The sequence below is a fragment of the Oreochromis aureus genome, linkage group 4, assembly GCF_013358895.1.
Source record: "Oreochromis aureus strain Israel breed Guangdong linkage group 4, ZZ_aureus, whole genome shotgun sequence".
Classification (NCBI taxonomy): Eukaryota; Metazoa; Chordata; class Actinopteri; order Cichliformes; family Cichlidae; genus Oreochromis; species Oreochromis aureus.
Window position 1 is genome coordinate 11,627,252 of NC_052945.1, and position 12,937 is coordinate 11,640,188.

At 39.5% G+C, this 12,937-nt stretch overlaps 1 protein-coding gene across 1 annotated transcript; it reads right to left on the minus strand.

Annotated features, from left to right (window-relative positions):
- Positions 1-3,527: 3,527 nt before the first annotated feature.
- On the minus strand, positions 3,528-12,937 carry tyk2 (tyrosine kinase 2). Its single transcript, XM_031741261.2, has 24 exons — positions 12,649-12,937; positions 11,925-12,098; positions 11,684-11,807; positions 11,472-11,601; positions 11,222-11,385; positions 10,656-11,034; positions 10,381-10,566; positions 9,916-10,073; positions 9,701-9,818; positions 9,416-9,599; positions 9,064-9,182; positions 8,810-8,971; positions 8,616-8,703; positions 8,287-8,411; positions 7,808-7,943; positions 7,248-7,399; positions 6,981-7,131; positions 6,791-6,894; positions 6,525-6,714; positions 6,087-6,205; positions 4,596-4,768; positions 4,395-4,512; positions 4,180-4,290; positions 3,528-4,088 (listed from the first exon to the last, which is right to left on the minus strand). Exons 2-24 carry the CDS (start codon positions 12,094-12,096, stop codon positions 3,972-3,974), a joined length of 3,480 nt encoding a protein of 1,159 aa, XP_031597121.1. The 5' UTR covers positions 12,097-12,098; positions 12,649-12,937; the 3' UTR covers positions 3,528-3,971.

Below are 12,937 nucleotides of genomic sequence, written 5' to 3' on the forward strand. Positions count from 1 at the left end.
AGAGGGGGACGCATTCTCCATGACTACAACGTAAATCGGAAGGGTGGGGGCGGAGCAACGAGTGTCCCTGCTACTCAGCATAAGGTGCATAACGGATGTTTTTCTTTTTTGGGGGTAATTGATCTAATTAAAATGTAGTATTAAATATCTAGATTTTTTTAAGACAGACAATTATAATCAGCACAATAAAAATGCATGTCTAATTTATTTAAGAGTCTAATTTATGCATGTACATTTTCTCAAAAATGTCCCAACAAAATATGTCTGAAAAACGATCAATACTTATATTGATCACATCCTCACTGATGCAGCAGAGCTATGCTCTAAAGTAGTAGGCTGTGTACCTATAGAGATTATCATTATTTTAAATAAGATAAACTAGTGAAATATGGTTTATAATTTAAATGTGTTCATTTTGGTCAGAATTACCAGTTCATCAAGCAAGGAGACATGATTGTGAGGTACTTGGCTTTACAAAGGTTCACAAATAACAAATAACAAATAACAAAAGGGAAACAAAAACTAATACTGAAATAAATAAAAAGTCAAACTTGACACTTGAAACAACAAAAGCTGAACTGAGACAAACAAATCCACACTGGAAACTGAAATATAACAAAACTGAAAACAAAAGCATTAAAAATTCAAACAAAAACTAAAAATCCGTAACTGTTTTATTCTTGGAAATCATTGTGGTTAGTTTGTTTACTTAAATTCCATTATCTTCGTAATAGGCTATTGTTAGTGTGTTAATTAATTACGTATTATTTTATGAATACAACTCTTTAAAAACTCAGCAGTTAATTTTTGAGTGACACATGGTAATTTATTCAGACTTTTCTACCATGAACAAAGCATTCATAGAGCCCTTTTCAGCTATGCAAAGAGTGTATAGGAAGACAGCATTTTTTCGCAGTAGATATAGAGAAGCAGATACAGGTTTTGTTTTGGTAATTTGAATTTGGTCTCTAGTATAGGCTGCGTCAGCTCAGAATATATCCAACACTGTTAATGATGGATAAAGGGAATCAGTTTCATTTGGCCACAAAAAATGCCTGTGCCTCCAGGGGGTTTCACAGTCCAGACAAGCACCAGAAGGACCAATCATGTCATGTCCAGAAGTCAGCAGTGGAGTTTCTCTCCAAGATTATGAGTCAGAACAATATGCTTCACTATTCAGCATTTTTCTATGTTCCCAAGGGGAACAGCAGTAGTATTTAAGCATTTGGTGACTCAGCTGGTGGTGGTATCACTCTGGACTAATGCTTAGCACTAGACATGCCTCATGGTAGATTCCTCATTCTCCATTAGCCTGCAGTCCTTGCAGTACTTTCCTTCAAATACATGTTGAGAGCTCTCAGCAGGGAAAGCTCCCATTTAAACAGACACGTCTGATGCTGACAGTTTGTAATACACATAACTGTGGCAGGACAGATGTCTTGGAGCTCGTGCTTCAGCTTCCACTTGCTGTATGTGTCTTACTCAAAGCGTATGCAGAACAGAAACACGAACACCTGCTGAATATAAATAAATGCTGAATTTGGCAGATTGTTCTTTTTCAGTTCTACGCTTTAGGCAGTGAGAGGCAAATTTTTATTTGTATTGTATATGTCGTACACAAAGGCAGTTAAAAGTGATTTGCATAATGCAGTGAAACAACAAACCATATAAAAACAGCATAATAATAATAAAATGCAAATTAAAAGAATATAACCCTATTTAAATGCAAAACACAAGAAAGTGAAATAAAATAACTCCACACCAGTTCAATAAAAGCGAGTTTAAATCAGAACTTATAGCATGAGTAAAAGTGTCATCATTACTTTAAAGCTGCGGCCTCAGTTGGAGCAAAGCTCAGAGTGAAACTTGCACAATTTTAGCAGTGACAAGCATAAAGGCTAAAAGACATTTCACCATGTTTCGTCTGTACTCTGCACACCACAAGTTGACCAGTTCCTGCAGATCTAAGACTCTGATATGACGCTGAGTTAAATTGCGTATTAGGCTGAAAGCAAGTACTATGATCTAAGAATTGAAGTAATACTTTTTTTTCTCTCATCTTGGGGTTTGTCAGTAGCAACAGCTTTTTCAGTTGTATATGTTTAACGTCTCATGGTCTTATCGTGGAGGTCAGTAGCTATCACTGCATTACTGCAAGACAAAAAGCATGAATGGGTGTTTTCTAAATGTTGCTTCGACATAACAGTGTCCAATTTCAGCTATGATTTAATTGCCAGAATTATGATTTAGCTAAGGTTTTCATCTGGCCAGTTAAATTTGCATCATCAGTGCATCAGAGGAGGTTCTTTCAGATTTATAATTGGAGAGACTATCTACACATCGCCACTTTACTGTGATCTAAGCCATGTGGGCACTGTTTCAGCTAGACAGACACAATTTTCCAGCATATGTAGAAGTCTCCAGTGTGGCACTAAGAAACAATAACATCAGGCTATTAAGACTCCTTGAATCAAAAATCAGGTGGTATGTCATTAAAAAATTTGATGAGAGCTAAGTCAGTGCTATAATGTGAGCTGAAAGCTGATTGAAAGCTGCCAGAGATGCCATTTGCAGAAAATGAATGGTTAGCTTTGAAAGTATTTTCTCAATAATGTCAATAAGAGTTTGCTTTTTGTTTTTGTTTTTTTTAGAAAGGCTACTTGGACTTGACTCATCCTTGTTTCTGTTTTCATTTGGAGCCTGACAGTTGCAGTTTTCAGGAAGAAAAATAAGGAGCCATATTTACTATATGCAACAAAATCTACCACCAAAGAGTATCATTAAAAAAAAATATAGAAAAAAAGCTTGTAGGCAGAATATCTGTCACTGCTGGGCTAACAGGATTTCAGTGTGATATTTGTGATGTAAAAATATGCAGACTGACCATCTTTGGCTGACAGAAATTTTAGGTGACTGTACTGGGATTTTTTTTTTTTATGTATCAACTAGCATGTTTCCTTTAATGATACTGGACAGAGTCAAGTGCCAAGTTGTAGAGACAGTTTCTCTTTGTAGATGTCATAGCCAATCTGAAGTTTACTTCCCTGTGACTTTGCACATTGTCTCTTCCGATCTCTTGTAGCATTTCCCCATTGTGTTTGCAGTTCACAGATCATTACTTAAGAGGTGCCATTTTGGAAGTCCTGAGAGTTTTTATAAATTCAAAATAAGATTGGACTTTGTGTTTAATGATTTGGAAAAAGCTTTAATGAGTAAAGCTCTGGTATGATCATTTATGCATGTGTTTTGATAATTTTAAAGAGTAACGACAAACGACAGGCAGTCAAGAACCAAAAAGAATGCAGGTGTGTGTAAACAAAGCTGTATGAGTGCTTTGGAAGGAAAGCCCCTGTAACCATGAGTGTGAGCCCTGAGAGTGGTATCAGTCAAATTCTCTATATGAATTTCAAAAGTAATCCCTTAAAATAAAAGCATTACAAGTACATATCACTGATAGTGTTGTAGAATAGGGAAAAATGTGTGAAAACCAGGTAACACGTAGACCCACTGATGGAGGCATCAGTCTATTTCAGGCTTTAATAAAAGAGCTTGTGGAAAATTGTTTATTAGATTCTGAATTGTTCATTTAAAGTTTACAAAATTAAACAGTCAAAAATGTACAATAACTAAACAAAATGAAATACAGTAATCCCTCAACCTTACACAAACTGTTAATACTCACTGTGATATATGCAAACCATTAACTGTTGACAAACATAAGTTTTTGCCCATGAAATTATACTCACTAGAAGAAAAAGACAAACCAAATGAGTTCATTACTGTGTTAACATCACATATAAGAGGATAGCAGTGTGCTTTTATTATGAAAAGGTTGTAAATATATCTCTTAATATAGGCAAGAAACACATTACTGGCTCCCCTTAATATATGGTTGCCATTGTAGCAAAGCGACGACTTGTAGTCAAGTAGATTTCCACATAGTCCCCGTCAGCAAATCAGCATATCTGAGACTATGAAAAGGACTGCCAGTATGTTTGGCGTAGAATCTGAAACTTTTTAATGAGGGACTCAAAATCTGGCCGTTCTGAAGGATCTGCACTCCAACACCGCTCCATTAATATTTTCACCTGTTCAAAAATAAGTAATCATGAAAAAAAAAAAAATACCATTCATAATGCCAAAAAGTACTGAACTTGATTTATGGGCTTCTGAGCTTACCTCATGTGGGCTGTCCTTAGGACAAGGTAATCGCAACCCTTGTTCCAACAGTTTTATCAGTATCACCACAGTCATCTGCCCTTGAGCTTCCTTCATCATTTCAAAGAACTTCTGCAAAAGATACATAAGAACAGATTGCGTGATTCACACAGAGATTGATCGATAAGGCCGGTTCAGTAAAGAAATGTTTGAGTAAGAGGCCAGTGATGACATACATCTGGAGGGCTTTGGCGACGGTCACAGCGGGTCAGGATCTCATACAGTGTAACTCCAAAGGACCAAACATCAGAGGAGAAGGAAAATTTACTCTCTTTCAAGCACTCGATGGCATACCTACAAAATTTTTTAAAATGTAATTTAGAAGACAAAGTCACACAACAAAACAATGAGTGACAAGTCTAAGTGCGTAAACTGACCAGAACACTGGACTGTCTCCATCCTCACGGACACGGTAGTAGATCTCTCCCTCAGGGATATACTTCGTCAGGCCAAAGTCTCCAATCTTTACCAGACTGTCATTTTCCACCAAGACATTACGGGCAGCCAGATCTCGATGGACGTATCGCTTTGAGTGCAAGTAATTCATCCCCTTAAAAGAAAATAACAGAAATAAAAAGATGGATGCCGTTTTTATTTCAAAAACAGCTGCTATTTTAACCACGGTAAAAAAACAAAAAAGTGTCCCTACGGAGAGTAACTCCTTCATGCCTGTCAATCAGTCCGCAACAGCAATTCAGATAAAAACAGGTCAGAAAAGCTATTTTTACAGATCTGTGTGTGGTGATCACTGAACTCTTCTTCTAGCAATATTAAGGATTAAATTTATGGCTCTGAGCAAGCAATCTAATTATCTATTAAATATGCTGCCATTAAAATTGAGCACGTGCATTACTCCTGTGGTAAAGAACCATTAGATGAATATTTTCCATTAAACACCATCACCAGGTCTAAATGTCAGTTTATCCAATACTTTCATCTACAACCAGAAACCTGCAAAGCAAACTGCACTCCCCGCAGACTCAACTGTACCTTTGTTTACTGACAACTTTACATGCCATAACAGAGACCATTAATGTGATAACTATACCTCCACACCCATCAACACCCATCTACACCCTAGAACTGTCACTGAAACATGTTAGATCAAAACACTGTCACAAAAGAGCCTCGCAGAGCCCTGTTCTTAATCTTCTGCAACATTTTACACTTTTTAAAAATCAAGCTTCCCATTAAGAGCCCTTAATCAAAACTAATATTACTCTATTATCAACAATAAATTCAATCAGAAATTGGCGTTTTTCTTCCAAGGCTATGAAATTATGGTTCTGGGTGTTGAGTGATTATTTCCTGGAGGACATTTCCCAGGTTACTGAGAGAAAACACAGCATAACATAATGCCAATGCAATCAAACTACTTATTTCAGACAGAATGAATTAATGACAAAACACACACTAAAAAAAACAGAGTGCTGTAAAATGGAATTAAAGCTTAATGTGATGGATTATCTCCTTCAGGCTGTTACACTGTATGCTGCACAAAAGCAAACAGAAAAACAGAGACTCTCTTCAGAACAGAGGAGAATGTAAGCTGACATCTCAGCAGTTTTCACACCAGAAAATATGAAAGTTTAGCTGAAGGTAGGGGTGGAAGTCACGACCACTCAAGTAAAAGCAGACCAGCTCAGATTCAAGACCAAAAGGGTCTAGACATAAAAAAACAGTACCAAGTGTAATAATAATAATAATAAAAAGTCATATTAATTTGAAGTATCTACAGTAACTCATTCAAATGTTGGGCTGTACAGATAGACACAGATGATCTCAGAAGACACACAGTGTCTCTTCTGAGATCAGGTGTTTACAAGTACTACAGCGCTAGCACAAAATATTAAACCACCACAACTCACCTGACAGATCTGCTGAGCAAACATGAGACAATGAGACATCGGAAGGTTACGTTTGGGGAGGTAGTCTTTCAGACTCCCCAGAGGAAGGTACTCCATTATTAGTTGGACGACTTGCCCTCCTGTCAATGGACAATGCAAAAGTGAATTTATCTTCCTGACAAGAAAACCTGTTCTTATTCTGGTGCTTTGCTGTGCTGCTCAGCATGCTGTGTGTTAAAAGCTCAAAATATTGACATACAATGCAAAGAGTGGTGCACTTCAAATGGATTTCCAATATTTACAGAAGAACAGCAGGGACCAAAAATCAATTTGCTGAATGATCCACTGAGCACCGCAGGTTACAAGAGCTGTACTGCACACTCATTTACACATGCAGACTCTGTTGACATATGGCTCAAACAGATATTTAAGCAGACAGAAGGGCAAGCGAGGACTCACCCAGTTCTGTGCAACAGCCCTTGTATTTCACAATGTTGCTGTGATAAAGAGATTTCAGGATCTCAATCTCCTTTATCCAGCCGTCAGAAATTTTGTCGTTTTCTTGCTTCAAAGACTTCACAGCCACCTGCTCTCCCTTCCCGTCATTGGCCGGGTCATATAAGTACAGAGTCACCTTTCCAAAGTGACCCTATAAACAGAAGAATGAGGAGATGATTACTCCAGCTAATACAAGGAAAAGTAAACTACTGCTGTGTGGTACTAACCTCTCCTAAGATCCGCACTTGTTTCAGGTAGCGTTTATGGAACACAGTGGGGTCTGTGTTAGCTGAAGCTTCACTGGAAGGCATAACAGACTGAATGACAAAACCTGGATGAAGAAACACACACTTGTTTATTGAATGAACTGAAACAGAGTTTTAAAAAAGGAGATAAAGTAATCGAGCAAACACTGACCTTTCCTCATGAGTTCTATGAGTTCTCTGAGCACCTTGCGGAATGACGGCCTCTCCTCAGGCTCATAGGTCAAACACATGTTGATGAACCTGGCCAACTCTGGGGAAGATGGTTCAGCTAAGTGGCCCTTTTGCTGATAAAAGCGCTCTTTCTGGTTGGGGTGGGGAGACTCAAGTGTTAAGATTACAATTCAGAAGAATAATATGTGATGTGATGCTTTGGGTTGTTGAAAGAGGAGTTAAAGCGCGAGCTGTAGCACATGCCTACCTCGGACAATGTGTTGAAGTTGAAGGGAAGATCACCGTTGTTGTAGATCTCAAGCACTGTTACGCCAAAGCTCCACTGGTCAGCATGACTGCCTATGTTTGAACCACTGTCAATGCACTCAGGGGCAATCCATGGGATACGTTCCAGGCGCTCTGCATGGCACAAAATAATAACACAAGTTAGTGTAGGATATTTATTCTGGCTGCTCTAAAGTTATCTGAAGGAGAACTCCTCCTAACTGAACTAAATACATGGTGACAAACACAGAAGCAGCCATCTATAAAGTTGTTATTCAACATCAGCAAGTGCAAAACAAATAACGATGAGTTTCGTTTTATTTTCGTGCAACTCTCATCTCGACTCTTCATTTTTGACACACTTAACATATTTTAAACCAAACCTGCAAGACAGCAGGAAACAGTTCACAAGAAGAGATTAGAGATTTCCTGTTTCCAAATCTGATCGCAAAGTACATAAATTAGAACACTCTTGAAGCTGACCATGTATAGACACTTTATTGCAAATTAACACATAAACTGAAGTGAGGTGGTGGTACAGACCTTCACGTGAAAGAACACTCAGAGCAATTCCTGGGTCACTCAGCTTGATGAAAGGAGTAGTGTTAGGTTCTAGACCATTTTTTACCAAAAGGATGTTCTTGGCACAGACATTTCCATGAACCAACCCGTTGGTTTCCTAAAATAAGGAAAATAGCACCATTGGTCAAGCAGATTGTTCTTATAAAATAACACAAACTGTTACTGCTATTAGTCATTAGGCAAAAAAATTACTTGGAGCACTTATCTTACACTTTGCTGTGATATGATATTTACTTCACTTCCTGCCTGACAGCAGCATCTCAAACTCAAAACATGGCATGCAGTAAGAAACAACTCCTACTTGATTCTGTTGTTCAACCATTTTACACATGGGTCTGCAGCAGCTTATTTCTTAGAGTAACAGTGGATAAAAAACTTCACTGAAATCAATTAGATTTACTGAAATATAATCAGTGTCAAAAATAAGGATAAGAACGCACAAGATAGTCGAGGGCACTGGCAAGCTGTTTTGCAACAATGAACTTCCACCCAGGAGACACATTCTTTTCTCTGCGAAGGAAGACATCCAAAGGCCCGAAATCCACAAATTCCTCCACCATGATGTCTGCAAAGACAGGAACAAGTCTGAGAGGTCTAGTTCATGATGTATGCACAAGCAAAATGTAAAAATAGAACATGGTTAGGGTGATTTTGCATATACAACATGGTTTGCTTAGTACTAAAATCAGAAATTTGACTGTATACACTCATACGTGTGATGGGGAAATAACAATGAGGAAGTGAGGATGAACAGTGCTACGTCTCTTACTTTCAGATCCTTTGACAGACACGCCATATACAAACACCAGGTGACGGTGGGATACCTGGCACATGAGACTTGCGGTTTCGAAAAACACCTAAGAGGAGTGAAAACGTAAACGTCAGAACAGACAAGACCATAATAACCGTTTACATTCAGCATAGTAAAGTGTCATTCTTTTGAGTGAGTTTCAAACAGCTTACCAGAGCAATATCTTCATGGGTTTGGTCCAGAATCTTAAGAACGACTCGGTGGCCTCGGTGAGAGTTGTTGTTGAACTCGTCATTATCATTTTCCTCTCTTTCCTGCGTTAACAGGCGTCCTGTGTAGATGTTAGTTCTGGTGCCGCGACCCAAATGCTGTTCCTGCTCCAAAACAAAACACCCGTATAGTCAGCTACAGGACAGAGGACAACTAATCCTCTATGACTATGAAGGTGGCAAGTGGACATTGTCACCTGTTTGATATCTTTGTCCTTGATTTGGGGGAACATTAGACGAGTCTTGTAGGTTTGGGATAAGGGCTCAGCATGAACATCGCATTCATTGTGTCTCCTCACCAGAAGGTTGGATAGCTCTGCATCACACACAGCAGAACAGACACGGTCAACTCTGTTTAAACACCTAAATATCACCTAAATTCCCAAACAGGGATATGAGTACCCCAATTAGTAAGTAGGAACATTAGCGCAACTATTACAGTTAATTTTAAAAACCAAGTAGAGGTGAACAAGGCTGAAGACAAATGGAGTTTCTAAAGGACTCTAGAGGCATAATATTGGATATATGAGCAAAACCAGCAACACAAACCTCCTGATTTTGGCGAACAGCATTTTTTGACAGTAAAGCTGTCCGAACCAGACTTGAGAACAAACGACCTGAGGCTATCGGTGAGCTCCTTCATGCTGGGGAACTGTCGTTCCAAGCCCTCCAGACAGAGCATTGAATCCTTTACGTGGACACGAAACTGCTTGTGGCTTCGTGTTGCACCATCCTGTATGCACAAAACACAGGTGCAGGGAAAGTATCGGGTTTATTTTTCGACCATCATTACGCTGCAACTACTTCCACATAAGAGTGTGGGTGTTGACTCACCTGATTCTTGATTAGCACAGCTAGGATGATGCAGTTATAGTCAACAACACTCCAACGAGCGAGGAAAGTTCCCTCATCCTCTGCCTCCTTTTTCAGCTTAGACAGCACAAACTCGTCACTGGATAAACACACAGGAGTTATGACATAACACACCATGTTTCTTCATAGCCTTTTCTGTGTCTGAATGTGCATGTATATAAGGGTAGAAAACTCACTGCATAGGTCCATGCAGTAGATTTGCTTCACTCCACACTACCCTTGGGGGAGCCACTTCATGACAAAGATAGTGGTGGGCGTCTGCAGTCAGTCGGTAGTATCCATCTAGGAGGGAGACGAAGGAATGGGCCTCCTGGCTGGAGATCATCTGAACCTCCTACATACATATACAGAAACACCACTAGCTTACAATCAGAGCTCCCACCTACTGACACATACAAATTCAAAACATGATAAATTGCCCAAAGCAAAGTCAAAACCGAGAGGCTTTATAGTCAAACACATATAGAATCTGGGCAGAAATGTATACTGTGTTGTCTATAAAAACATCCTCAAAAGACTGAGCAATTAGTTGAATGACTAAAAAAACGCTTTATCCATTGCACTAATGCATTACAAAGACATTTACCAATTAAGTGAATGCATTGCAGCTTTTACATTAAAAAACAAACAAGTGGTCTCACCATACAGAGATTGTCTCGAGTACTGATGCACACATTAGAATCAGTAATGGCTATGTGAGTTATTTCAGGGAACTCGCTGAAGAAGGTCCAGTCATTGGGTGTGTCTGCATCTGGTTGGCTGGAGTGCTGTTTTTGTTTTCTCATGTAGTTTAAGTAGCCATTCCTCATGTAATTATTTGCCTGTGCCTGGGTAAAGAGATTGAACAAATTTTAAAAAAAAACCCAAAAAAGGCCACTCAACCAACATATATGCCAGCATCAGTATCTATACAGACCCTCTGAACAGACACCTTCCTCCACTGAATCCCCTCAGTACCGGACACCGATATTTCATGTGATATTGGGCCGCAGAAGTTGTCTTTTGAACCACACTGGGCGTGGGTGGTGCTGGAACACGAGCCACTTCTGTCATCTTCGTCCCTCAGATCCAGGCGGGTTACGGGGAAAATCTCAGTGCCAAAACGTGGTGCCAAGTGCTCGAGAGTAGCGATGTACTTGTACATGATTTCCTCAGTGCACAGCTTGCCCCGATCCACTGTGTGCTGCTGGAAGGACCGCACAAAGTCTTTAAACACTCGCTGGATCCTGAGTTTAGTCAGGAAGTTGTCTCTGGAAATGTGTTTGGCGAAAGATCTTGGAACGCAGTCTAGAAAGCTGAAAAAAAAGAGGTATAGTGATATTATCTGAACTTACTGATTAGATTGGATTAAAAGACATTTATTACAGTAGCAGAAAATAACATTAACAATACAAGATATAAACATATAAGCCATTTAAGAATGAAAGCTTAAAACACTATTTGGAAGCAGGGATTGCGGTGTGATCGAGCCAAAGTATATACCTGACTTTTGAAGCTACATCTTGCAAAGTTGATTGTGTTTGGATTGCCTGGTATGAGAGGTGAAGCACAGCCATTCCCAAACTCTCATTTTTGAAGCGAGTCTGCTCCTCCTCTGTCTTGACGTCTTCTATTTGTACCACTTCATTCACAAATTCATACTTAGCCTGATTTGGAAAAGATACCATATTATTGTCAAGACAAGAACATTATGACTGTAAAAGCATGCCATTAAAAAACCCCCAAAAACAACCTGGGAAAATAAATACTCCAGTGAAGTTGTGTCAAGTAAAGGGAAACCCCGTTTTGAACCAGATTTGGGAGGATAGCGGCACATCATGGGCTCGTTTTCATTCAGTCCATGCCAGTTCCGAAAGTAATACCTAAACACAAAAAGATTATATCAACATCCTCGCTGCGTGTTATCTGTGTCACAAGTACAGTGTTAAACAAACACAGACTCACCTCATACAGTAGCGAAGTACAAGGCTCGGGTTTTCCTCTGGCTTAAATATGTGGTTTGGGCTGTACCAAAAGTGTCTCTCTGGGTTGTAGAGCGCAAACAGTGAATGGCACAGAGCAGTTATCCCTGAGGAGGAAACACTGACGTTACACACTGTTGCCACTAGCAGGCTCAAATACCACATGAAAAGAGAAAACACTTTCATTTCTGGACTGTGCATTTGGTGGAGCCTTTTCCTCTTACCGACGGTCTCTGCTGCAGAGATACACAGCTCCTCCGCTGTGACCTCTCCTGTGGTGTGAGACAAATATTTCTCCCCATCTTTTGTCCAGAAAAGGTAGACATGGATGCCCTGATCCTTCGGAGGCTCGCTCAGGCCTGTAAACGAGCCTGAAGATCTGGACCGCCCTCCCATTACTGACACACACAGACAAACGGCACTTTAACCACAGCGTTAAGAAAATCAGCTACATAAACGTACTGTGGTATACATAAATACGAAACAAAGAGTAAGTTTAAATCTCCTTTAAAATAAAATGTATTGCTTTTATTATACATTTCTCTCTTTAAAAAACAAACAAACAAAAAAACAAACTTCATAGCTTACCAAATAACAAAAAGAAAAGAAGAAAAAATATGCTTTAACAAATATGACGTCAGAAAACCCGATCAATATGTCGATAGGCCTATCGGGGATTACGCCTTATAACGTATTGTTTACATCACGTCAAGCTACTAACTATTCGAGGGCACCGATTAAACTATACGGAGACGCACAGTACAACAAAAGTTTGCTTTTTTTCCCCTCTATCTGACGTTATATAAAAGCAAACTGACCGCGTTATCGCGAGGCCCAAATCAAGCCTCGTATGCACTTAACAGCGTACGCGACACCACAACAAGGAAATATATCAACAGCAAGTGGAGCTGTAAACTTAGCAACCTGTGCGACAGTAAAATATCTTACCGTTTAACGAGCGTCTTCTAAAAGCTTCGCATTAAAAATACAAAATATAAAAGAGACACCTCAGCACGTAAATATGATTGACAGTTAAAGCTTCATAGTTCTGCGAGCGTATTTCCCCACCGCCGCCTACACTCTCGGGTTCTCGCGAACTGTGAGCAACCACGGCAGAGCGCTGCTTCCCGAAACCAAGACGTAGGGTATGGCAAGCCATTAGTGCCAAAATTCGCCACTTTTCTAACCCGTTTGATTAAGAAACGGCGTAAAAAACGCCGTTTAATTATTCAAAACG